This window comes from Nipponia nippon, unplaced genomic scaffold (genome assembly GCF_047370975.1).
Source record: "Nipponia nippon isolate SJK-2023a ecotype South Korea unplaced genomic scaffold, ASM4737097v1 scaffold_3, whole genome shotgun sequence".
Classification (NCBI taxonomy): Eukaryota; Metazoa; Chordata; class Aves; order Pelecaniformes; family Threskiornithidae; genus Nipponia; species Nipponia nippon.
The window spans coordinates 51,970,906-51,998,873 of NW_028262347.1; the positions used below are offsets into that span (position 1 = coordinate 51,970,906).

Here is a 27,968-nt window from a genome sequence, read left to right on the forward strand (position 1 = left end):
AGATACAAGGCTTATTCAATCTGTGATCTGACCCAGTATGGTTGTTCTTATAGCCTTATAAATGTATGAGGACAGAAACAAGGAACCGTGAAAGTGCAAGACTATAGGACTGTCACTGAGTAACCAATAACTTGGGATTTTCTTTTTCAGTTTGTCTTTCAGACTCAGTTCAGCCCAAATCCTTGGTCCAGTGTATGGTACTTAAAGGTTTCAAATAAACACCCTAGTTGCAGGAATATATCATCTCTCTCTTCTCCCAAAATAATGTAATTTGTCCAAGACATCCCCGATCTCTTAATCTCTGGGAGCTGGCCTTTTTGGCTTTGATTTGCACTGGACAGCTGCCACAAGTAAAGATACAAAAGTACTAAGTTCTTAATATTAAATTTGCAACTTAAGTTTCTCTTATCCTGACAATGCAAACAAGGTGAAGAAACCTACCAATTTGCCATTCAGTCCAGTAAGAAAAAAATGTATCCTGATCACCAACTAAATTGCCACATAATCACTATGTGCAGGAGGCCCCTACATTTTTGGAAGACACTAATAGACTGCCAGTCAGCTCTCAGCTCTCTGCAGCTAACCAAGGGAAGTGGCTTAGCCCTTCCTTTTTCTGGGCCTGCATTCTCCTCCCTTTTTTTTATTTCTGGACTTTATTTCTTTTCTCTAATTCTGGAGTCCAGAAAATCAGTCTGACCGCTTCCGCAGCGCCTTCAGAAATTCCACAGATTAGGTCCCCAGCTCTCTCCTAAGTAAGAGTTGATATCTTTTTTGCTTCTTGTTGGAGCTAATCACTGGTTGCCACTAGTTGCTAATTAATATTATTTGTGATCACTCTTTTTTTTCCTATAGGTACTTCCAAAATTGGATATGCCTCAGCTGTGCCTTTTTTATATGCAACCCTGCATTCCCTTCATTGTACATTGTGAAATTAATCTGCATATGTAGGGCTTACAGAAAGTACCATTCACCCTAATTTAGGATGTAAGATGATATGAAAATCTATAAAAAGTTTTCTACATAGCGGTGAATTTTTTATAAGATCATTTTGAAAACCATTTATAAGTGTTAAATCTCTGATTGTTATGTTTTAATAGTTTTTCCCTTTTGTTTTCATTTAAATCATAGGAAGCACTAACTTTAATTGAGCAAGCTGAAGCTGAACAAAGTGCCTTGTATCACAGTCTCAAAGAAGCTATGAGCAGCAAGAAAAAAAGCAGGACTCCTCCCCCCCCTCTATTACTTTCTAGATCACATTGCTCCATGACATTTAAACCAGCCCCATTCTCTTCAGATATTCAGGTAATGTTTTTCATGATGACTGCATAAGAAATAATTAAACAATACACAAGAGAGCAAAAGTTGTTTCAACAGTGCTATACCATCACAGTTTTCTCTGTTGTTCTTGAGAAAATTACGTTATTCTGACTTAAGTATGCTTTTTTTTTCCCCTGTGAGTCAATTGTGACTCACTGTTTTGATCTTCACATCTGCATGAAACTTTCTTCATCTCATGCATCATGTTCCTTGGTGTTTCTGTTGTATAACACTTATTTATTCTACTTGTCAAAAGCTCATTCTCTTGCTTAGGGGCTGACATATTCCTAGTTACCCTTTGAAGAGATGCAAGGCTGTTGCATCATGTGATGCAAGAAAGTGCTACACTGAAGCCTCTGTTAATAAAGTGCTGAAATGCCATAGTTCAGGTGGAAATATCTACCTTCTGTTGAACATGTAGAATCGCAGAACTACTCACGGATTCTAGGAGAGTTTTCTAGTCCAGCCTTCTGCTCAAAGTAGTGTTGGCTGTGAGATTAGACCAGGTTGCCCAGGGCTTTATCCAGTCAGTTCTGAAAACCTCCCAAGGATGGAGACTGAACAGCTTCTCTGGGCAACCTGTTCCAACAGGGCAACCTGTTCATGGGGAAAACTTTTTTCCTCATCTACAGTTGGAATGTCTCTTGCTTCAATTTAGGTCTATTGTTTTTCATCCTCCTAGCATGCACTACTGTGAAGAGGCTGGCTACATCTTCTTCATCACTTGCAGGCACTGACAGGCTCCTGGTAGGTCCCCTGAAGCAACCTCTTCTGCAGGATGAATAAGCCCAGCTTTTGCAGCCTCTTCTTGCAGGGCTAGTGCTCCAGCTCCCGACCATCTTGGTGGTCCTCTGCTGTAATCACTCTAGTTGTTGAACATTTCTTGTAAGAATGATGGGGGGCAGGAGGGAAACTGGCTGTGGTATCTAGATGTAGTCCAATGAGTGCTGAGCAGAAAGGGATAATCACGTTCCTCGATCTCCTAACTGTACGTCTGTTAATACAGTTCAAGATGCTTTTAGGCTGCTTTGCTGCCATGGCACACTGCTGGCTGATGTTCAGCTTGCTATTGAACATGACTCCGCAGATCCTTTTAGTGCTGCTCCCCAGCCCATCAGCTGCCAGCCTGTATCCTTGTGAGGGATTCTTCCTTCCCAGGTGCAAGACTTTGCATTTGTCCTTGTTAAATTTAATGAGGTTCCTGTTGGCCCATTCCTCTGGGCTCTCAAGGTCCCTCTGAATAGCAATCAATCCTGCCCTCAGCCATATCAACTGTTTCCCTCAATTTGGCATCATCTGCAAACCTGGTGAGTGTGTGCTCACTTTTTGCCTCAGGTCATTGCCAAAGACATTAAACAGGACAGGTCCCAGGACAGTCCCCTGCAGTGCTCCATTTGTTACCACGCTCCAGGTAGAGCAGAAACCATTAACAACTACTCTATGAGTCTGACCTTCCAACCATTGTTTTACCCATTTATTTGTTCACACCCTGATAATGCATCATCCTAATTTGGATATAAGAATACTGAGAGACAATGTTGAAAAAAGTGCCTTGCTAAGGTTGAGGTAAATGGCATCCACTCCTCTCCCCTCCTCTGCAAATCAAGTAATTTTGTCACAGAGGCCAATCATGGTGGTCAGCCATGATTTGTCCTTGGTAAATCCATGCTGACTGTTGCAAATCACATTATTCTCCTTCATATGTCCAGAAAGGGTTCGAACACACTGAATTACAAAAAATTCACTAGCTGCAATTTTCTCGAGAGAGAAATTTTCCAAGCGATTTTGCAAGCTTCTGCAAAAACCAATGTGTATAAAACCAGTAGAAACTCAAATCTTATTAATAGTGGTAAGAATGTTTCCGTGAACAGTTGTTTTATAACTTGCAGTTTTATTACAGTTTGATTAGTGAATTTCAAAGAAATTAATGAGGGAAGTGTTCTTCCTTTTTAACCCTAATGAACAGAAAATAAAAACAATTCTTTAAAGTCTGGTAGTTCATCTGTTTTAGTAAGTGTTAATACTTCATTTTGTTCTATACAGGAGAGTGAATGTAACATATTGGGCCACTAGATGGTGTAGTGTGCTTATTATTCTTATAATTTGAGCCCAGCTATTCTAGAAGAATTTTTTTTCTAAAGATACGCATAGCTGTTGAGCGGACATGAAAGGTATTTTTTATGAAGAACTTATTAACTGGAAATGGATACCTTGGATTTAATTAGACATATATAGTTCTTGTACTAGAAGTCAAAGTATCTTTAAAATTTCCTGATCTTAAAGTTGCTCATTTGCTGAAAATAATCTCCTCTATTTCAATATCTCTTTCTGAAAAACAGTCAGGATTTGTTGCAAAACAAATCACGTGTTTTACAAGAAAAATGAACATTTTAACTGTACAGAATTTTTATATGTTGAAAAATGACCTCATCTGCCACACCTCAGGCCTGTTTAAATGTCCACTGGAAGTAAATAGACTCAGTATAGTTTTTTGTAGAAGAAATTTAATGCAAGAGAACTTCATCAGATGCATCACTTACTGAAATCCATCTGCCCAGTTCTGCAGAGATGAAATCAAAATTAGTTTCCATGTTTGATCTCACTGGACACGACTGAGCACTGATCCAGGAATGCATGCTCACATTCTTCCTTGGTTAAAGATATTGAAAAGTGTAGATGATAGGCCCAATGAGATTATCAGCAGCTTGATGGCATTAAAAAAAATATTTCAATAGGAACTAGAACATGGCTTATTTAGAAAATATTACTGCATTACTTCGTATCTGCATTTCTGTTGCCTGCTTTTAAGGATCTGTCCTCAAGTAGTCTGCTGAATCAGAACCTGATGTCAGCTTCAGAAGACTACCATTGCAAGGATCAAATAAGGGATCTAGATGACTAAATCTACAGGATGACCTATAGAGTTTATGCTTTGGGACAGGTTTGAGGTATAGGGTAGCTCAAGGTAGGAGATAGGATAATGGAGAGTCAACTGCTTTTATTGCCATTGTAGTATATCTAGTTCTCCAGTTAAATCAATTAATTAATGTTTCTAGTGCAGTTAGACTATACATTTTTATAACTAATTTTTTTTTTCAGAGACTGTTTTCACAAAATTAGTACATTCTACATTAGGCAAAAGTTGGAAATACTATTATTTATCAACTCATTTTGTTCTCATTTTCTTCAAAGGTTTCATGGTACAGTATTTTGGGCTCTGTAGCAGGAAGAAGTAATATGAAAGTAAGGTTAAATAACAATAAACTTCCAAATGCAGGAGAAGAGGTAAGACAGAGGTAAAACTCCTTTAGGTCATTCTCTCTTCGTTTAAAAAAGCCCAACTTTCTAAATGTATACATCTGACATCTTCTTTTAATCAGGTAGCTGGCCAAGCCTTTGACAAACCTTTTTGCCAAACCTTTGTTTTAAGCAATTGAAATTTTGCTAGGTTGAAGGCATACCAAAACCTGAAACAAGTTCTAGGAACCTTTTTTGAATAATGAATTAAATGACTCAAAAGCTTCGTGTTAGACAAGTCTCTGTCCCTTCTGTTATAACTGTTTTTTGAGCGACAGCTAAGAAATACAAAAGGAATAAAAAGTGTATGATGTATTTATAGAGTATGCCCCAGACACTACTCTTTCCAGGGATTCAAAAAAAGAGAGATTCTAAACAGACATAAAATTTAATATTTTTCTTAATTGTGTAACTTATATCAGCTATTTCTTCTTAACAAGACCTTACCTTACTTAATTCTGGCAACATGATAACTTGAACATGAACTCCTTCAATGACCTTCATGTTCAGACATGGTTGACTTCTAGGTTCATGCTCTTTCCCTTTCATGCTGTGAACATGTGGTATGACAAATCATGCCAATTACTTATGACTGATCATGTGACTGTGTCCGTACTCTTTTGTATTATTTCTTCATTACAACTTGATGTTTTATTTTCTGAATTTGTTTTGCGTTTTTTGTTTTGTGTCAGTGTAGTTTTTTTGCTTTGGATCACACTCTGATGTTCCTGCACAGACTGAGAGAGTTCTTTTTTTCACTGACTTATGCATAGTATTGTATTGTCCACCTGAATGACGACCATGATCCATCCAAATGCTCTGCATTGTGGGTTTTAAAAAAGGGGCAAAAAAGCTTCAGCACATCCTCTTCAGCAAATTTTACTGTAGTCTCAGACCTGAGTGATCATTTTTATATCTGAAAATCTTTTTCATGAAGAGTTCTGTTCTTTGCAGGGCAGGTCTCTGTTTTGCATTGTGACAGAAGAATGATCTCAACATCTTTTGCCCAATGTTTCAAGCTTTCCTGGTTTTGTAAGCAAGCTGTATACTAACACTGATAGACTTGTCTTTGGTGATGGAGAGGAAATCTTTCCCTTTGCACCTGTTCCCCCATCTCCTCCCCCAAAAGGAAGGTGTATAAAAAGAGAAGGTGTGTGTAGCTACTGGCAACAGAGGCTTTGATGTTATTCTTCATATTCTTATTATCAAATCCAGAGAGTCAAGCTTCCTGCGATGTCCAGTGAGCTAGTTTCAATGCACTATCCTGCTCCAGGTGAATTAAATGTTTCACTGGAGACTTTCACCCCACTGCTAGCTGTTCTTTCCATCCAAGCCACTGACTGTCGTAGCTCTGGCAGGCGTTAGAGAGGCACAGACCTGAGGTTAACCATACGCCTCAGCAATGGAACTTCTGGTTGCTTTAGGATATGCTTTTGCAAAATGCTGATCTGCAGACAAAGTCACTATCTGCCTGTTCCATGGAAAAGGTTTAGACTTCTTGGTGGTGGAATGATCTATCAACTTATTAACATGAGAAAAGCTTGCTCTAAAGGGATACTACTGACTACAGACTGTCTTACACTAATTTCTGGTTCAGGATTCAGCCCCAGCATTTGAAGGGATTTCTGTTGTTCAGAGATCTCCTTATGAAGGCCAGACAGTATTCAAATAAGAGCGCTGTGTTGATGCTACATTACGACAATCTTGTTTCTCATGTTGTGCTTCAGTCACTGTGTCAGTTGTTTGTTGTTTCAAGACCCTAAAACTTTTCTTCGTGTAAAGTTGTCCTGATTATGGAGGGGAAGGTGGACAAGCCTGTTAGGAGTGCGCCATGATGTTGAACTGCAGGTGGACAATTACTTGAAGGAAAAATTAAGATAAGATCTTGAAAATATGTTGTTTGTTTTACAAACTCCGAAGTCCTGTTAATGGTGCTGAGAGGACCTGAGACATCCTCTGCCCATATCTAATACATGCATGTGGCATGTATGGAGGAAAACCATATGCTCTTTCTCTGGAAGCACAGCTCAGGGCTAGAATGTTTCCAGCTCAATGACTGCAATCACACTCACAATATGAATGTGCAAATGAGTAAAAATATCTTAGAGAAACTTCAGGTCCTGGTACTTAACTGTTATGTTCTCTGTATACTCAACTGCATTCCAGAGACAACTGATACTTTTTTTCCCTGTCCTTTAATTGTTTTCTCATTGTCTTCAAGAACCTAATATTATGTGGAAACATGACATGTCTGTTAATCTAGGTTGTATTTTGATTGTATCCATTAAATAATTGATTTAACAGTAAAAGTTTAGAATTTGAGATTTGTTTTTGATATGTACAGTGGGTGTAACTAGAAAATATTTTTATTGATAGATACCAGCTGATGGGAAAAGCCTTTTGGAAATACAAGGCTTAGATCCCAATGAGAAATACATATTTGCAGTCGCAGCATATTCTTCTGATGGAAAACTTATTGGTGATGCCATTGGGGAAACGACTAAGCCAATCCTTGCTTATCCACCTCTTTCAGCTACTACTGTTCGAGCCTACCTAACTCAGGTAGGGTTAGAGTTTTTGATAATAAACACCTACTTTAATTTGGTTGCAATTATTTGTTTTCACTGGTAGCTCTAAAACTTCTTCTGGTAAAAAATCAAGACTTTCTTGCCAAAAGCTTGATAAGCACAAATCACAATTTTAACATAACAAACTGTATATTTGAGTAACTCAATTCTTAATTCAAATTCCAGGTTTATGGGAAATATGTGTCTCAGCTAGTTTTCTTATCCCTGTTCCTGTTTTTCAGTCTGCATTTAACTTTTTTCTTCTTTTTTATCATTTATTTTTTCATTTTTGTGATTGAGACCAAGTGCTAGGTATCATCTTATTAGTCATTACAGTATGGGATGAAAGATGTGATTGAACTTACCAGGTATCAAATCCAACCATTTTCATATTGAAATTATTTTTGTAGTGTCTTGTGGAAGACCACAAAGACTCTGTCAGACCTTTATCATAATTTTCTGTATTCTTAATAAAGAAAACTTAAAACAGATTGTGGCATGGAGAAAAGTGAAATTATCCAGCCCTGTAGATCAGATCATGGGGAATAGTTAGAAGATTTCCTAAAATCTTCTGGAGTAAGAGATATCCGCATGAATTTATGCCTACTTGTGTGGCTCTGTTTACATCCCATTATCCAGAGCAGCAGGGCATTCTACCGTATTAGCAAAAGTAAAATGAACCTAGATGAAATAATACGCCTTCAAAAACTGCAGCACAATACCTGTAAAGCATTCCACAAAGGCCTGTTAGATCCTTGATTAGCAGTCAAGAAACTCTTTTGCCTTCTCTGATGCTAATTCTGAAAGAAAACTAATGTTAGTAGAATCAGCTTGCTACTACATGTGTTTTATTTGAATATGTCAGAATATTCTTAGAGAAATTGTAAATTTACATTTTGGGGGGGAGTTTTAAAACCTTTCTTTATACTAGAATCATATTTGACTTGGTTATTTGATGAACATGGAAACTTGCTAAGTTTGTTGTTGTTGGTGGTTTTTTTTGTAGGTAGCCTATCAGACTGGCAATTACACATTAGCCAGAGAAGCGTTTTCACCAATGTGGGATTATTTTGTTTCAAATTCTTCTCCACTGCCTGCCAATGCAGCTGTTATTTCTGCAAGTAGTAATTTGACTGTATCTGAAAACAGGTATGTGGTGAAAACAAAATTAAAATAATAGTTAATTATAGATGTACACATTTTATTTTAAAGAGTACCAGGTTGTGAAATTTTGTTCAGACTTGCATTATGAAAAACAGTCTGAAAAAAAAGGTGTGAAATGTGTTATAAAAATATAATGTTTTATAATTAGCAGAGGATATTTGTTATTTATGGAACTGCTGGCATTTACACACCTAATTCTTTATAATGATTGTTTTCTTAAGATAATTGGGAAACATTTATAGAGTGGCTGTTAATTCTGTGTGATGCATTTTCATATGCAAAATATGTAATATGCACTAGGTTCTTGACCTTCCAACTAAGGGAGCAGTAGAGTTCAGAAATTGTAAAAATTTTGTCAAGAACACCACCCAAATTGGGCAAATGCTTGCTAATTTTGTTTTCGGGTGGCTATATAAATCTGTCAATAATCTTTGAATATACTAAAGTGCTTTAGGAGAGATATTTAAAATTAATTCATTTTTAAATAAATTTCAAATGTTCAACCACAGTATTACAGGTTTTTCATGATGACAAAGCCCAGCTAGAAATTTTGCAGTTACGTTCACTGAAATTCAATATATCCAAATGCAAAAATAAATCAAAACTTAATTAATTCCAGATAAAAGAAAGAGACTTGTATGAAATAATAGACATGAAATACTATAATAAAATACTATAATAATAGTATTTTATATTATATAATGAATATAATTATATAACATATATATATATTATATAATATATATATATTTATAATTTGATAATGAATTAACATCCAATATAACTGAACATAAATCATCATCTTCACTTGTGTGGAATTCTTTTTAGACTAATTCTTTCATTAGGAAAGTTTTGGCAAACTTGTGGAGGAGGTATGAAAAAGTTTTGCAGCATCTTCGTTTCAGTTTGACAGACTGGCTTAGTCTTGAAACCATAATGACAAGAAGCAACCTTATTGCAGGTGTGTTAAGAAGAAATAAACAAATAAAGATCTTTGTTTCAAGAAATAGATATTAGGGGATTTACTAAAAGAATACTTCCATTTCCACTTTACAGACAGAATAACTGGTTATCGGCTATTGTGAGACGTATAACGTAGCTAGCGTTTTCTCCGTTTTCTCTGTATTGTTTTGACACAATCGCATCAGAGCCCGCAGTTTTCTCATGGTAATGCTGTTTGGATGCAAGCAGATAGTGTAGGCTTGTGTGTGCTTTGAATCCTGTTACAGGAGAAAGTAATGTGTCTAAGCATACTTGTTATTTGGGGCTCAGCCAGACCACTGGTGTGTATCCTGTCTGTCCTTCAAGTGCCACCATGTGTCTGATACTAGGCATACAAATTGACCAAAGGTCTTGATGTTACATGCCATAAGAGCATATGGGATTTACAGGCAGCCTGTGAACTGCATTGATGCAGGCAGATAATCACTAGACATCCTATTTCATGATTATGTGGATGTTTTAAATCTATCCCTGGCCTAGGCAACAAAGCAGGAATGCAAGTCTGGTCATTGTACCTTTTTTTGTGCTTGTTTTTCATTAATCTTTTTTCCTAATCAGTTCTTTTTTTTAAAACACATACAGCTCTAGAGATAACATTTGAATGAAGCTACTTTCAGATAAAGCAAATTTTAAATAGCTATGCGAAACAGTTTTAGGGATTTTGCTTTCCTGACAGTTATGTCCAAGCCCTTTTTTTTTTTTTTTTTTAATTAATATGAGAGATTCTCAAAGCTGCAGTATCAGACCTGAAATAAGGCAGATTCAGTTTTACTGATTGGTAACTAAGAAATTGGATGGACTAGCTTGAAAGTACATAGGGCTTAAAGAGACAGTAGAGGGAGCTGGAAGGAAAGGAAACCTCTTGTTTCCAGCTAGAAGCCCTGTTGATATCTTGGTAATGTCAAGTACGTGAATGTGTCTATTTGATCTTCCTTCTTGAGTTTCAGTCTCTTTTAGGAAATACAGTCGAGGAGAAGGAGATATTTATTTCTTATACTTCAAAAACATAGTATTTTTCCTGTAAAAACATATTTTAAAAAATATAACAAGGATAAATGCCCCCCTGCCCCCCGGAAAAAAAAAAAAAAAGCAACAAAAAAGCAGGCAGAGGAAAAGAGATTCTTTTCAGACTTGTAATACAATATGTCAGTGATGAAAAGGAGTTTGTTACTAATACGTAGTAATGGACTTCACAACTGCATGCATCATTGTCAGAATACAGAAAAATAATGTGTAAAAGGAGACAGTTAAAATAAACAAGCTGTAGCATCCCAAGTTTTCAAAGAAAGTTCAAAGTAAGTGTCACTGGATTAGATGAAACCACTAAGGAAGAGCTGTCTTAGGATAGTAGAAGGTGGACAACAATTTGAAAAGGAGCCTTATCCCTTTTTTATGGTAGAAATTTTAAGCAATTTTTTCAGTTTTATGTATAAATCTTATTTCCAGAAGTAGCTACACTTATCCTTTTTGTCCATCATTTTAAAATTAAAGACTGCATTTTAATATAATGCGGTTTCAGACATGCAATATCTGAATCATCATTAACATGCTTTTACCATTCTTTTGCTTTTTTATTTTGTAGGTTACGTTTTGAAGCTGTATCTCAGACTTCTCCTATTACCTTGCGCCTCTTTCTGAGGAATATGTTTGCTGTCTGTGACATTAATGTCATGGAAGGAGCACTCTTCTGTGATTCCATCTGTTCCAATGAGATACTTTATAAGGAACAAGTATGTGTGGCTTAAAATCATATACTGGATTTGATTTTACTTTTTGATCAGCTTTATTTCATCATTGCAAGATAAACATTGCAATGTACTAATCCTATTTACAGAATACTTCATTTTCTGTGAGTTATCTGGTCTTCCTTTCTGAAGTATTTTAGTAGCTGTTGGTTATTTTGTATCCTGGTGGAAAGATGGTTTCTGAATCAGTTATTGCCTAATCCAAAGCCCTCTGATTCCAACTGAGGGAGGATTTTCCTTGACTTCAGTGGTTGTAGACTATAATTTAAGAAAGAGGTATAATCATTGTTATTTTTGTCCTACTAAGATGCACCTTGGATTTTTAATTTTAAACATTTCTGCTATTTAATACATATATTTTCATTAATATTGAACTTCTAACAGGGTTTCATGGTTTTAATATACTAAGTTTCTTTTATTTCAGACTTTCTTATAGTATAATGGCATGTTAATGACACAGAAAACTTTCTTTTTTATTTGAATAGTCAAGCTTTGCCTCCTGTATTATTACATTCCTATTCCACTCTTCCTTTGCTGAAGTACCTGTCTCGTAAAAATGTGAGCAGTCGATTACTCAGTGACTTTACTGGATCTGCTCACCCATGCAAGGACTGCAGCAGATAACTGGAAGGGAAAGGAAGGAATTGTTATCCTCTCCTTACCTACTCTGAGGGGTTAGCATGTGAAATTTCCACTCCACACAGGCTGAGATTGTTAACCAGGCTTTGTACATTATATGGGCAAATTCAGAGGGCACAATTAGGTCAAGAACAATTGTTTCCTTTAGAATCATGAATAATGTTGCATTTGTTTATATACTTCTAACAGGTAGTTTATGTACTTCTTATATTTGTTTATATACTTCTAACAGGTAGTTTAAATGCTTCTAACAATTCATTTTTAAACTTATCTTACTTGCTGCTTACACTGCTTTGTAAACTGCAGTAACATCCGTCTTTCACTCTCAAATGATTTAAAACAACAGAATTCATATTTGAATCAAAATGTGAATGAATTTTCTTTTACAGGTTGCTAGATTAGCAGAATGTGAAAGAATGACTGTGGCAACTGAACTTAGCAATTGGTTGAATGATGCAAGTTACACCCTGCAGTCTGTTGTACAATGTTATGGTCTCCTTGCTCCAATTATTTATCACAAGATTTCTTCAGTGCCAGTAGTTCAGGTGAGAGCATTTTAAAACAAAGCAGCTGGCATCTAAGTCCTGCAGTTACAGTGATGCAAATTAAACTTATAATGGAGCGTACAGTGGGAGAGCTAAATATCTAGGCTTTGAGTTCTTAGTACTTGCTGAAAGAAAAACTTTTTATGGTTTTATGTGTTCCTAATGCATATATGTTCAGTGTAAGCTGCACAGATTCTGCTCTCAGATATGCTAAAGTAACTGCAGAATACTGATTGTTTCTTCAGGATGATTTGTTGGTATTTTTAAACTGCAGTAGAATCTACGATGTAACTTCTACTTGAATGGTATGCAGAGCAGCATTTGCCTATGCCTTCTTTTTAAAATTTTTGCTTCATATATAGTTTTCTTTTCTACTAAAAAAAGAAGGCTATTCAATGTTTTGATAATGCAGTCTTTAGTTTTCAGGCATGTGCTCCTTTCCAGAAGCAAGCACCTTCTCTTTGAAAACAGAGTACCTGAATCCTTTCCTGCCATTTCTGAAGCAGCAGATGTGTTTTTTAGATTCAGCAAGGATACAGTAGAAACATGCAACTTTTCTCCCATAATTAGGTAGTTTTGTCAGGGAGCAGGAGTAAGAGCATGTTTGCTTTATGAGGAAGGAAGAGGTGACTGTGGTGCAGGCAAGGCACAGACTAGCAGCATCTGAACGTGGCAGACAGAGCAGGGTGTTGGTAAGAGGATCCACTGAGAGTCCAGAGAAGGTGAAGTTATTGGGCTGGCCCAGGGTCCATCCAGGAGAAAAAGTCAGGAGCTGCAGGAGTTGGAGCCAGAGACTGGAGACAAGGCTACAACACAGGTCCAAGGTCCATCCAGGAGACAGAACTGAAGACCAGTACACCAATACCATAGCTCAAGCAGGGACTGAAGGCTTGTGTCTGAGCTTAATTGGGACTCCTGGGCCCCTGGGCAGAAGGTGTGACAGGAGGCTCCAAGTGAGGCTGCTCAGGGAATGACTATTGGGGCGCTCAGGGCCCTGAGAAGTTTTTAGGAGTGTTTAGAAAAAAAAAATAAATCTATTTACATACAGGGATAGCCTCTTGCTTAAGAAGTTGTTGGCTGTCATGACCTGCTAAAGGCACAGCTAGCCACTGGAAATGGCTCCTGTTTCAGATTTCCTAATTAAAAGGAAAAATAATTTAGTCGCATGTTCTTTTCATGTCTGATAGACAAAAATGGGGGAAAGAAGTCTTTTATTTTTAGAGCATACTGGAAACTTTTCTTTCATTTAAATTCTGACCAGCTTGGTAGATTTTTAAGCAGTCCTCTACTAGGAGTATGTCATCTCACTGAATTAAGCACTCTTTGATTTCATGTTAATTAAATCAGCAAAAATATCCATATGTATCTGTAATTTAATATCTGTGATTTTATGTGAACATGTCATTTATTCCAAAGGGCTGTGGTTGAAATCTTGACACCGTTAAATTCAATGGAAATTTTATTATTGGCTTTTGTAGAGCTAGCATTTCATCCTATCCATTAGATTTCAAAGTATTTTTAAAGTGAAATTGAAATACAATAGGCTGTACAGAGGTACAAGCTTGTAAGTGTGTTGCAGACTCCAAACTTTGTTTTAACCCTTGTATTTGCAGATCCTCATTAAGTGCTTGGCTGTCCTTCAAGAAATTCCAAGTGCTACTCTGCAGACGAGGCAGGCAGGATGTTATGAGAGTATTCAGCATATGATAGCTTGTACTTCATTTTATACAGCAAAGGTATCTGTGTATTATTGTGCTTACAGCTTAGTTTAAGATATAGCTCTTGTCATTTAGAGAAAAAAAAAGATTTAGTAAGCTGGCCTTCAGAGTGATATGTTAGAGAACTGGCACTCTTAAATAGTAAAGGTATAGAAATATTTATTAGTATCTTTGTATCAGTGCATTTTATGTAATAATGACATTTTGACTTTTTAAGAGAATTGAGAATTTTCATTTGTTCAGAAAATAGACTGTAACTATTAGTCTATGATACGAAATCTGTATTTTATATCATTGTGTGTATTTTTACATTTAAGGTAGTACTATTTTCAGTAAGGCTTATATGTAATACATAAATTTAAAAGTTTATTTACTGCAAATAGCCCATATTTGTAGTTTTAATCAGATTAGCATATCTGGCTTATTTGCTAATTAGATACAAGAGACTTTATACTATTTAGTCCCACACGCTGACAGGAACATAAGCACCTTGACTTTTAACCATAACACGTATCTGTAGATCACATCTATGATTCAGGTACTGGTAGGACTTTTTTCCTCAGGTATAGAGATAGAGTTAAAGTACCCGTCATGATAAATGTATGATGCTGAAAAAGTCAGCTTTCCTCTATCTTTGAGTACACCTCAGCTAAGAGCTCATACTGAAGCTGAGCTGTGGCTGATGCTTTGAGGGATTCCCTTGCGTTGGTGATCCCTCACCCCGGTATTTATAGGATCTCTGTGCTCACCTCACAAGACCAGATCAGTGTCAAATATCCTTAAAAGCGTACTGCAAGAAGATCCAGTTTTCATTCTTTCTGTAAAGACAAGAATTTTAAGCCTTAGTGTTGTAATTTTTGTCATCTTAATTATTTCATGGCTGTGAGGGCAGTGTCAGGGCACGGCGAGGGCTGGGGAGCCAGGAGCCAAGGGCAACGCCATGGCTGGCAGGGCAACACTTGGCAGTCAGGTTCAATCAGGAGTCCAGATCATTGGGTGAGTTTGTGGTGAAGATGCAGGTCTGAGCTGAAGCTGGGAAGTCAATCCGCAGGTCAGGATCAGGTCTGGTGAGGGTAGATAGGATCAGACACAGCCCAGCAGGCCAGTCCGTCGTGATGGGAGCAGTCTGAAGTCAAGCTGAGGAGTCAGTCCATGGGTCAGGTGTCCAGACCAGTGGATCCATTTCCACACCCAGGCATGGCTTGGAGCATGCTGGAGACCAGCATTCCTGCCACATGGGAGCTGGCAGGGACTGTAGGCTCAGTCCTGAGCTGAAAGGGACCTCCTGGCCCCCTGCAGGGAGGGCCCAGGTGGAGGCTATCAAGGCCAATAAAGCCTATTAGGAACCCTGAAACCTTGATATAGTGTGTGTTTGTTGTTGGATTCCAGCTAAATGACTGTCTGCTTGTACTGCTGATTTTTTTTTTCCTTAGAGATAGCGTTTCAACAGAATAGCATACAGAATAGCAAACAGAATGAGTGAATTGCAAGTGCTTCTGATTAATCCATGGTATATGGTTGTCTGTTGAGTTACAGTCAGGCCTGTATTTATCCTAAAGTAATCTATACACTAATTTTGTACCCCAAAGACAAACATCCTAACATGAAGTTACCTTGCATATAGTAGAAGCACTTTGGCCTTTAGAGCTCTATCTAAAGAAGATAAAGCCATCTAAAAACATTTCCTACACTGTTCATTTATAAATTTCGTAATTTTAAAAATAAATTTCACCACTCCTATCACCAATACAGCTGGGATTTTCAAATGTGCACTTGATACCAGTGAGGTAAACAAGGATCATTTAGTTACCCTTTATATTCTTTGATAGCAGTACTTTCTGAGAACAGGGAGAATGTCAATCACAGCAATAGATACTTCTGGTTAAATTTTTTTATTCTCTGAGGGGTAGGTTAAGCAAAAGTAGAACACATAGATAACATATCTGCAATTTCAATTATTTTACAGGTCCATAGCCCTGTTTTTTTATGAAACGAAACCTAAATATTGAGTAATTAATTTCTATTTATAATATTCATGCATTTTGACAATTATAAGTAGACAATAATGAAACATTACATGTTATGCAAAACAAAAATATATAACAGGTAATTCTTTAATAGGTACTACGTTCATGGAAAGAATATGAACTAGCAGTAATTATTGTTAACTACGGGAAAAAATTGTTGGATTCCTCTCCAACAACCTCACCCTGCCTGTCAGGAGCTGTGAAAACTGAAGAAACACACACTAACAAAGAGGTTAAAGTAATTGCTCTGATTTTTACTTTTTCTTTTCTCTAAATACTGTATTCTATTACTTTGAAGACTGCATTTATTAACTTTTTGTTTTAGAAGTGATTGTATGGAATAAGAGTTTCCTTGTAGAATAAGAGTTCCCAAAGTACAGCTGAGAGGCTTCTATTTAATTGTAGCCATCTTTGTGAAGACCAGTTGCAGACTGCAGTGGGCACAAGGTCTCATCTTGTTGAACTGGAGAGGGGGTTAGCAATATTACAGTTCAGAGCCATGAGGATCCTGCAGATATTTATACAAGCATCCCTAACTGATCTTCACATATAGTTTCCAGGAATGCTTTATTAGACAGAAAAAAAAATTAAAGAACTGTATCAGTGAAAAAGAGCAAAAATATCCTAAATGATGTAGAAACTTAGCCTCTCATTTTCTGTAGCAGCTGCTTGAAACTGAGTCATAATAAGACATTAATTTAGGAAATTTATTAGGAAATTAATTAGGAAATTAATTTGCATAGACTGAAAAATACTTCTCAATGGAGGAAGAACTTTCAACCTCAAAGACCTTAATACTTAAATTACAAAGAGATGCAGCAGGTTGTGAGGATTTCCTGCAACGTAGAAACAAAGTGTTGATTCTCCATACTTTTCTGTCTGTTTTTCCTTTAAATAATTTTAGAAAAGATTTTACTGGAGAGGAGATTTGAAAAAGGTGTAAGAAAGTAGGAAGAATGAGAGAGGAAGAAAGGAAGCAGTGTGAGCATGAAACATATATTAAAGAGAGGGACAAAGAGTCAATCAGCTTACAGGGAAGGATTTCTGTAAGAAAATTTGTAGGACACTGATAGGATCCAGGACAAAATTTTCTCCATTGTTTATTGCTGAGTTTGTGTTAGCTGCTCCCAGGTTCATACCAGCAAAGAGAAAGGAATCTAAGTTCATAGGAACAATATAATATCTTGATCCAGGTAGGGCTGACTGAAAATTACATTTTCACCAAAGTGAAAAAAAAGAAGTTTCTTTCCAAAGGAAGATGTTGCTTTCTGTAGTCAGCAAATAACCTACAAAAGATTATTTTTTCTGGAAAACAACATATTTTGTCAATCTGTTCAAATGTGTTGTTGTAGTAGTACGTGGGACTTCCCTAAAAATTTATTTGGTGGCAGACCAACTCCACTCACTCCCTGGGAGATCAATCAAGAATGAATCATGGCCAGGTTTTTGAAGCCATACTAAAAAATTTATGAATGTCAATTTTATTTCACTTGAAAAATAAGACAATATTGATGAAATGATCAGCTATAGAATGAGAAAACTTGGGATCTAACCGAAACTCCACCATTGACCTGCTGGTTTTAGTCATGTAAAAGCTAAGTTTTCATAACTAAGTATTGGGTATTTCAGACCACTTCTGCAAAGACATCCCATTTAGCTGCAATGGAAAAAGCAACAGAAAATCTAAATGCTCTGGAATCAAATCTCCTCCGACTGACAAAACCAGGTGGGTGTACTATTAAAACACTTCTTACATTTTTCTATGGAATTTTCTATAGTTTATTTGTAAAAATTATTTACCTAAAAAGTGCTTTTATTTCATATATCTTCCATGATAAATCAACCAAAATCATTATTTCAGTGATCTTATTTATACCTGGTAGTGATGTGTATAATGTCTTTTATTAATCTTTTTCATCATTTCCACCAGCACACTCATTTCTTCTTAGAAAGGAATGATCATTTTTGTTCTATTCTGCAAATATATATGTTCTCCCAATCTGTGTAAATTGGATTCCATGTTGTTTAGGCTTGCTTTATCTTCCTAAATGAGAAAATGCAGTGGCAAAGACCATTGTTCATTTATAGCATGTCTTACTATCCTACCAGTTCTAGTAGTAATGACCACTGCAGGAAATTTTAGTGGAGAAAAGGCTTCCTGAAGAAAGTTAACAGAAATTGTCCTTTCTGTGAAGGAATTGCATGTATAGTAGCACTTAACTACCTTGAAACTCAGGAATGAATATGTCATCTTTAAAATATCATAGTCTGGATTAAGCACAAGAATTTTCAGGCTAATAGTTCCGCCAAAGTTAGATGAATTAATAAGTAGGATTTATAAAGGAAATTTGATTAGAACTTAAAACACAGAGCCACTACTGATTTTTTTTCCACTATATTTACATGGCATCTTGTACTCCTTGGAGCGTGGATAGAATCGTAGAATAATTTAGGTGAAGGCATTTCTGGGAGGTATTTATTCCAACCCCCTGCTCAAAACAAGTACAATTAGATCAGGTTGCTCTGGGACTTGTCCAGACAAGTTTTCAATCTCTCTGAAGTAAAATTCTGCAACCTTTCTGGGCAACCTGTTCCAATAGTTCACCACCCTTATGGTTAAAAAGGTTTTCTTTATATCTTTTTGGAATTTTCTGCTTTCCTTCTTGTGTCTATTGTCACTTGCCAGTAAGGCACAGTCTTACCAGTAAGGACAGTCTGTCTCCACATTCTGTATTCCTCCTATTAGGTAGGTGTAGGCTCCTCTTAGCCTTCTCAAGACTGAATAAACCCAGTTCTCGCAGCCTCTTCTTGCTTTGTCATGCACTCTAGCTCCTTATCATCTTGGTAGCCCTTCACTGGACTTACTCCAGTATGTCAGTGGCTTGTACTACAGTGTCAAAACCAAACACAGTAATCTAGATGAGGTCTCACAAGTGCCAAAGAGAGGGGAATAATCACTTCCCTTGACCTGCTAGCTATGCTGTTTCTAAAACAGCCCAGTATGCAACTGGTCTTTGCTGCAATGGCACGCTGCTGACTCATGTTCTAGTTATCATCTGTGTATATGCATTTGTCTTAGAAGAGGAAGCATTTCTGTAATAAATAGGATAAAAAGAGTGATGCAAAACTTCCATTCATCTGTGTACTGATCCTTCATTTTTTGCTGCTGACATTGATGCCTGCATTCCTGCAGAACAAGTTACAGAATGAATGAATTCTGTAAGTTAATTGAAAATTACATTGATTACCTAATAAAACAATGTTCCATTCTTACTTAATAGAAAGTTAAATTAATGGGTTGATGAGTTAAAGAAGAACACATTTTCAGTAATTGGCTAATACTTGACAGCTGAAGTCTGCTCTGTTGCTGAAATAGCATATTCGTCAGTAAGTTTCAGGATACAAATTGAAGAGGAGTCTTTTGCTGAGGCAAAATAAATAACAAAGCTTGTGGCTGTCCTTACAAATATGCCTAAGTTGTTTAGGACAATGTGCATGCCTGTATGGCATGCTGTTAAAAATATTTTGGAAGAAATTTTGTCATAGGAAATCCTTAAAAGTGGATCAGCGCTTAGTATTCCATTGATGATAGTCTACGAGAAAAATGAAAAAGAGCTGAATCTGCCTCTTTCATAAGTAAGTGAGAAAAACAAAATATTTCATACACAGAACATTTTAAATTCTGAAATTTCAAATGTTTTCCCATTTTAAGATTTCTGGGAGGTATTATTCTTTGTGAAAATTCTCATTGGAAGCAATATATTTTTGAACTTGTCAAATAGGAGAGAGTACTAATAAAGGGTGTGACTTGTCCTAAAAAGAAAATTAAAAAGAACCTGCTTGTTCTGCTAGCCATTCTATTTAATTGGACGTTATTTGCAATCAACAGACTTCAACTGATTGCTACCACTGGAGGGTGTAGCTATTGACCCACTATCACAAATGGTTGCTCCAGAGTGTGTTTTTAACCTCGCTTTTTTCAGGGACTAGCTGCATTGATCTTTTTCAACCACAGAACTTGCCTAAGCACAAAATTTGTAGGTCATGTTTCTTTATTAAGGCAAAATAGCAACTAGTACATGTAACATTGTTCTGGTGCTCATCAGCTGGTAACACAGTTGCGTTTAACTCTCAGAAGCCTGAATCCAAGTTTTTGTTCTCCTATATATTATATATACTGTTTATATCTCTATATTGTATATATTATTTACAACTATATTTAATATATTATTTATACAATAAAAATACATTTGTATACATATATTTATATAACTATTTAGGTGAAGAAACCAAAAAGTCCTTTACCTACTTATGCTATCCATATGGCAAGCATGTATGTAAGCACTAGTCACTAGTAGCATCATGTGTTCAGTTCATGCTGTATAGCTTTAAATACATTTTTGGACATGTCCTTACTGCACATCCTCCTCCACAGATGATTTGTATGGACCTTTGTTAGACCTCTGATGAACTCCAGACATCCTGCTCATTAGTCTAGTAGCTGGAAGTTCATCAGTCACATCTATAAGCTCATCATTATTTATGTGGCACAGGTACTTATGTTAGAAGAAAAGAGAAAGCTTTTGAATTTCTGTCTGGATGACAGTGAGAGATTTAAAAGCAAACTCTGTGCTAAAGAAGGATTTTTCTAGTCTTCAGTTACAATTCCAGGTAGAGTTTCTATTGTATTCTATCACTGATTGTCATAATGGATTTGATTTGGTTATTGATGCAGCTCGTGGATCAGAGCTTACAGGACAGGAAGATCCTTTGTTCCTCTACCCTGTAATTTCATGTTGGACATCAAACAGTGCTTATCGAGAAGGTAGGATAATTGGTGTTTATTTTAATTGTAAAGGCTCCTTTACTTCAGAAAGTTGCCAGTAAAGCTATCTACTTCTTGCTTGGAATAAGCTCTCGGAAACTTTCTCTTCATTTTGTTCGTGGATATACATAACTTAAGAAAAGGTCTTAATATATTTATTTATATTTTATAATTTTTAATTTATATTTATATTATTTACACTTCACATTTAGAAGTGTATGAAATACTTGCAACAAATTATTTTAGATGTTGATGTATATAAAATATATATATTTATATAAATGTATATATTTATATTGTATATAAAATATTAATATTTCAAATAATTTGAATAATGTTTATTTTCTAATAACTTTTCTAATAGCTCATTTTTTTAAAGTCATGTCAAGTTTTCAAGGATTCTGTTTGTGTGGAGTATTCTTTCTTTTTAAATTGAGATACCCCATTTCCACATTAAATTATGCTGCTGAAAGAGGAATTCACAAAAGTCTGAGCACACTTGCGTTTTTGAAATAGGATTTAAGATTCTGGTATGTGGCCTTTGCCACTGCCTTATTTTTTTTTTGATACTGGTGTTCAAAATAACAATGGAACCTAACCTGTAAAATTAGTGTAGCTTTCAGATAGGATAAATACTTATTTATTTCCTGATGCTCAAAGATTATGAAGACAGCCAAACAGTAAAAGCAGTTTGCAAACAATTAAAAAGCTGCCTAAAATCTAGATGACACAGCTCCGTTGCTGCGATGAGAACCGTGTGATGCTTGTACACTAATGTGACTGTCACTGAGAAGAGCAACCTAAGTGAATAGGATCAAGTTACTTTGTTTATACTTGCTTTATTGTGGTTTTTTTTTTGATTTTCAGGCATGTGTACAATTAGGCATGTTGAATATTGTTATAAAATATTTTTGTACTATGTACTGCATGATACAAAAATAATTCCAAACCTGTTTTCTCAGTCCCTAGAATGCTTGTCATTCTAGGAGTGTAAATAGAGTGAACTTGTGATTCTGGATGCCCAGTCACAAGAATAAGTATTTAGCAACTGCTATTGTGTATCATGACATATCTGATTTTAGTATCATTATGCCTTTTCTTCATCAGCATGCAACATGACATAAATATGTGCTTTGAAACATACATAGCTGTAATTATACCTGAATTCAGAAACCTGTTACAGCATAAATACAAAAACTGTGTTAATTATTTGTTACTTTATTGCAGTGATGAAATTCAGAAAGAAATCACGTTTTCTTGAGTTCTTTGTTCAAGTTTTGCACAAAATCCTGAATGAAGAGAAGTTTCAATGCGTTCTGGAATGGGCAGGCAATGTGCAAGTTTACTTGAAAAGGTAAGTCTCTATTATAGCAGTAGTGAAAAACTACTACTTAGGTTCACCAGTGTCACAGTTACAGCAGAAACTGTAAATTCTACCTGGCAGAAGACCTATCTGGAGCCATTTCCATGGTTTCTAGTCTGCAGAAGTTCCATGAACACAGCGGATTATATAGCTACAGAAAATATTGTATTGTGACCTCATTATACATGGAAAATTCTCCCTTGGCTGTGTCTGTTCAAAACTCCTGTCTACCATCAGCAATTTCCAGGATTTTCCTTTTCACAGACACTACTTGGTAATATGGTCATTTGCCATATTATTATGAAGCAGTGGGATAACTTAGAAAAGTACATTTGCATTAAATCAAAAGCAAACTGATCAGGGCCTATGCTAGTGTCTAAAAAAATTTCTATACTAAGAAGATAAGCGGAACCAAATTGTAGACACTTACCTAAAAGGATCCCAAAGAAATTTAACTATAACTTTGTTAAAAATGCACACAAATATTTCTAAAATTTGAAAGACAAATAATCAATTAAAAGGAGATATATTATAGGGAACAGAAATCGCTGTTACAAAAGACCAAAACAACTGGACATGAAGAAGTTCTTTGCAGAATTCCATAGCAGAATTTGGGTAATGAAGCAAACTGTTTTGTTTTACTAGGAGTTAGGAAGGTGAGATAGTTATTACCTATAAATTCAGATTTCTATAATAAAACTTGAAAGTGAGCACTTCCTATTTTCTGAAGGGAAAGAAGGAAAGAAAGCCTGCCGAATTTACAACTTCCAGTGAAATAAGAATAGCATGTGCTCTACCTGTTCCCAAAGATAACCCTTTAACTATGAAAGGAGTTTAACATGATGATGATGATGGTGATGAATTTAATGTTACTTTTTTGTCAGGAGGAACAACCACCTTCTCTGTATCAATGGAATTTCAACACAAGAAACTAGTTCTCCCACTCTCCCAGAAGGCACGGATGGATACACTATAGGAGTTGTGGAGTTTGAGAAAGTGAGTATTATTTTTAAGGAGTGTGCTGATTTTTGCTGGGATAGAGTTAATGTTCTTCATAGAGGCTAGTATGAGGCTATGTTTTGGATTTGTGCTGAAAACAGGGTTGATAACACAGGGATGTTTTAGTTACTGCTGAGCAGTGCTTACACAGAGTCAAGTCCTTTTCTTCTTCTCACCCCACCCCACCAGCTAGTAGGCTGGGGTGCACAAGATGTTGGGAGGGGACACAGCCGGGACAGCTGACCTCAACTGACCAAAGGGATATTTCATACCATATGACATCACACTCAGCATATAAAGCTGGGGGGAAGAAGAAGGAAGCGGGGAACATTCGGAGTGATGGCATTTTGCCTTCCCAAGTAAGCATTACACGTGATGGAGCTCTGCTTCCTGGGGATGGCTGAACACCTGCCTGCCGATGGCAAACAGTGAATGAATTCCTTGCTTTGCTTTGCTTGTGTGCACGGCTTTTGCTTTGCCTATTAATCTGTCTTTATCTCAACCCATGAGTTTTCTCACTTTTACTCTTTGAATTCTCTCCCCCATCCCACCGGGCAGCAGGGAGTGAGCAAGTGGCTGGGTGGTGCTTAGCTGCTGGCTGGGGTTAAAGCATGACAAGGAGTCATGTATGTCTTTACTGGGCAGCAATACCATAAGCACAAAAATAAATTTTTAAAAGCTGTCTTATAAAAACCTCAGCTAGAGACATGCATAACTACTAAAATTTGGGATACAGATTCTAGTCCTCAGCTCACCTTTGCACCTCAGGAAGAAAAGTTGTCATGGGATTTATCTGAAAGACCAGTAATTGTGAGGAATTTGAGATAAGTCGGAGTAATGCATCCCAAAATCAACAAAAACTTCCCTTTCCTCAGCTCCCTTTAAAAAACCCAATATGTTAGTAGGAAATGGCTTGGGTACCATCACATTAAGAAAAGGGAGATCAGTTTAGGCTGTTTTGTACAGTATGTTGTACTTACACTTTTTCATGAGTAGTTGTTCATGATTAACTCCTTGCGCAGATATTCTGATCGCACAACAAAGGCTTTTTGTTCAGAATTCTTTTAAAATATTTTTTTCCTTTTATTGGAAGGTAAGAATAATCTTAATGGATTTGTATTGGTTTGGAGGAAGAGTTTTCTCCCTCATAACCCTCTAGTAATGTTGCTACCATCTGAGACAGATTAGGGAAACGGTTTTCTGTCTCAGTTTGTGCATTGCAAAGTTTTGGTATTTATAATAATAGGAAAAGAACTATCATTGTTTTTGAGATGAAAAACACCAATATATGAAAGAAAATATTTGGGGACCTAGCTGGCTTCTTAGTGTCAGGCATTTGACATACACCTTCCAGAAAAATTGTAAAGCTTTCTGGAATATTAAATATTTCTTTTGCTGTCTTCTTTTGACAAACAGTCCCAGAATTTATTTTCTGTTTTGTTCTCTTCCTGCATAAGCCAAAGTGCTGTATACCTCAAGTAATTGATAATGTAGGTATAAATAAGTATTTGAAGTATATTTAAGATTTTAATGGAAGATTTTGTTAAAGAGTGTGGAGACTTCACCTTTAAAGAAACCAGAGGCATCAACTTTGAAGAAACCAAGAAAAGAAGCCTTGAGTCCTAGTCAAAAAAGACAGACTCTTAGAGAGTATTTCATGAAACATCCAAACCTAATGGAATCTCCAGAAGCAGAAAGGTACATGAACATAAGTTGTCAGGTTCATATACAGAACCAAAATATTTTGACTGAAATTTAGTTTACAATTAAGTGTGTATTTTAAAACTTTTTTTTATCAAAGGGATGAATTTGTGCACGGTCCACTCACTTTTCTGTTTTAGTTTGGTATAAAATTGGCTTCCACTCAAGAGAACAAAATCTCATTTCTATTTCAGAGAATAACTGTTGAAGATTTTGAAGTGTTTGTATTAATAATCAAAGACTGTATTTCAGTTGTGTTAGCTTGAGCATGTTAATTCATCGTGGTGGAAAAGCTATGTTAATTTGTGTACTATAATGTGTTGGGGAGTTTACCTGATAGGAATCTAATAAAGAATGTTTATTCATTCCTGATGTTCAGGTAGTTTCAGAGGGTTTTTTGTCATCCTTTTGCTAGTCTTTTTGGATTGTCTGTTCTGTAGGTTTTGTAAACCTGTTTCTTGATAAAAACAAATGAAAATTGATTCACTTCTTCTTTTGGCAACTAATTATATAATATTTGGTTAACTCTGTAATAACGGTACCTTCTGACCTAAAAGAATTTGTAGTATTTATTACCTGATGCTTTGGTCACTTATGCTTCCAGCAATTAGCAAGTAGAAAACTAGAAATATCTGAATATAAGCAATCGCATAACTGATTCTGGAAGTGTTTTACATACAGAACCTCAAAAAAGTCTTCCATACACTATCTTCTAAATATTTACCTAAACTATCCATTTTTCCTCCTCGACAGAAAAAAAACCCCACCACCTTACTTAACATGATTTTCATGGCTTTCAGTGGAAGAGGGGATGTTTAACTTATCCTGGGCATTTTGCTACTCTTTCATATCTTACATAATAATATTGCTATATAATGTAATCAACATTGTATATGGTATACTGTTCTGCCCACATTTTAAAGGTGGAAAACAGGCAGAAAAATAATTTATATTGATAAAGGGAGTAGTTTACAGTTTATAAAGAAAGAAAAAATGAGATTTGATTTGACTACAGCATTGTATGTGTGCCAGGTAATACAGAATTGTTTGATCTTGCAGAGAAACATAAAAAAAAAAGATCTATGGCTGGAAATTAAAGCCAGGCATCCAAATCTGAAATAAAATGTTTTCTTCACATTAAGGATGATTAGCTACCAAAACACAGCAATAAAAAGAATGATCCAAATTTATAGTATAATAGTAGACCCTCCATCTCTGAACACACTGTGTGAAATAATAATCTGCTATAATAATCTGTTTGGATGATTCAGGTACAAATAACTTCAAACACAGAGCTAAACATTTTGTAAGTACTAAGACAAATATCTTACGGAAGTTGGTAAAATATAAGATAGGATTTAGTGCATCTTAAGCACTCTTAAAGAGGGAAAGCACAATTGCTTTTCTTGACTGCAGCAAGAGTCCTTTTGCTAGGAATATGTCATATGCTTCTGAGTTACTAAAAGTCTGTGGATATGCAATGGGATACTTCTGTGTATCTTTACCATGATTTTCTTTTCTAGAGCTTCAAGAAAACACAATTTCATTTTTTGCTACTTCATATATTTTGGTTTAGGAAATGCAAGGAAGGGTTGCAAAAAGTAGCTCATCACACCTTAGTGGTACTGCTGAAACCAATTGTGAGTAATTACTTAAACCAACAGAAGTTTCATCAAATGTGTCTTGAAGAGATGCCCTGGAGGTCTCAGATGAATATCTATCTGGCAGTTGCACACTACAACTTATTTAAAAAGAAACTGGAAGAGCAATATAACATTGGAATTTGTGGTTCACACCATCTGGACAGGTATATCTTACTGCATTTTCAGTGATTGCTATTAATATAGATTATTGTTATTGCCATTAATGCAGACAGGTCTGAATTACAATATCATCAGTCAGTTTGTCATATGAACAGTTCAACTTCCAAATGCAAATTGATTTACTATGTAACAAGTTTTGCTTTCCATCATATGGGAGGTGACATGCACATTTTTGGTTGCTCACTTGACTGGTCAGATGAAAGTTTTGAAATATACTATACTGTGCTATTTTTTGGTTCCTTATAACTTTTGGCTATCATTCGTTATTTCTGATTCCTAAAGCTCCTGGAAAGTAATCAAAACTCACTTTTGAGAAACTGAATTTTGTGTGTGTACATAAAAATTCTTTGTAATATTATATCTGGGTTTTTTTGTGTTTCTTTTTTTTTTTTCTCCCATTCTGCAGTTACAATATTTTGGATCCTGAGATGTTCTCATTAAGTAATTCTGGCACTGTAGTGGTGAGAGAAGCCATAGAGAATAACATGAGAACACCAACTCCTCCTCTCCTTAAAAAGTCCGGAATGACCGAAAAACAAACTTGTAAGAACTTTTAATGGGTGCACAACTGGGATCAACTTCAACGTAACTTTTTCTTTCTCTTAATTTCTATCTTGACCTCCATCATTAGTTCTCCACATCACCTTTGGAAAAACACTCATGCCAATTTAAAGAGAAGATGTTTCTGGATTTCAGAAGTGTCCTCTGTATTTTCTCTTTTTGGCATACCTAGTATAAAATAAGTCATAGTCAATAATGGGGCATTTATAATAACTCTGAGCATTGTTTATTGTATTGGTAAATATGTTACTTTTTATCAAGTGGTTATTCTTTATCCTATACTTTAGTAACAAGTTTATAAATTCTAATATATTAGTGATACTAGCTTTTGGTTTGCAGAAGCCACACTACCTAGACCTATTAAATTGATAATATTCCATATTATTCTAAATGAAATGACAATTTTTATCAGTTTCTGTGGTTGTTAATTGGTCTGCAGTTTCCTTTAGATTTCCTTACAAGTCAATAATTTCCTGGGTCATTCTGTAAGTCTTAAAATTATAAACTGAAGTTTATTATTATCTTTCAAATTTTAAGTAGAATATTTTAGGTTTCCTTCTCTATTGCTTGCTCCCCATTGTTTTCCTGTGGCAGAGGCTACGTCAGGATCAGTTTTTTATCTTCCACCCCTTTTACTTCAATTCTCTTTCTTTCACATTTGACTGTTCCATTATC

The 27,968-nt window shown here is 35.9% G+C and overlaps 1 protein-coding gene across 1 annotated transcript in view; it reads left to right on the forward strand.

Annotated features, from left to right (window-relative positions):
• CFAP54 (cilia and flagella associated protein 54) overlaps positions 1 to 27,968 on the forward strand; it is a 119,606-nt gene that overhangs the window by 38,076 nt on the left and 53,562 nt on the right. Inside the window, exons 21-35 of the mRNA XM_087765659.1 lie at positions 1,129 to 1,302; positions 4,510 to 4,602; positions 6,991 to 7,176; positions 8,188 to 8,330; positions 10,930 to 11,077; positions 12,121 to 12,276; positions 13,890 to 14,012; positions 16,116 to 16,253; positions 17,651 to 17,747; positions 20,757 to 20,846; positions 22,074 to 22,200; positions 23,094 to 23,205; positions 24,758 to 24,906; positions 26,486 to 26,716; positions 27,139 to 27,275. Coding sequence (XP_087621785.1) covers positions 1,129 to 1,302; positions 4,510 to 4,602; positions 6,991 to 7,176; positions 8,188 to 8,330; positions 10,930 to 11,077; positions 12,121 to 12,276; positions 13,890 to 14,012; positions 16,116 to 16,253; positions 17,651 to 17,747; positions 20,757 to 20,846; positions 22,074 to 22,200; positions 23,094 to 23,205; positions 24,758 to 24,906; positions 26,486 to 26,716; positions 27,139 to 27,275 — 2,104 coding nt within the window. The remainder of the gene's footprint in view (positions 1 to 1,128; positions 1,303 to 4,509; positions 4,603 to 6,990; positions 7,177 to 8,187; positions 8,331 to 10,929; positions 11,078 to 12,120; positions 12,277 to 13,889; positions 14,013 to 16,115; positions 16,254 to 17,650; positions 17,748 to 20,756; positions 20,847 to 22,073; positions 22,201 to 23,093; positions 23,206 to 24,757; positions 24,907 to 26,485; positions 26,717 to 27,138; positions 27,276 to 27,968) is intronic.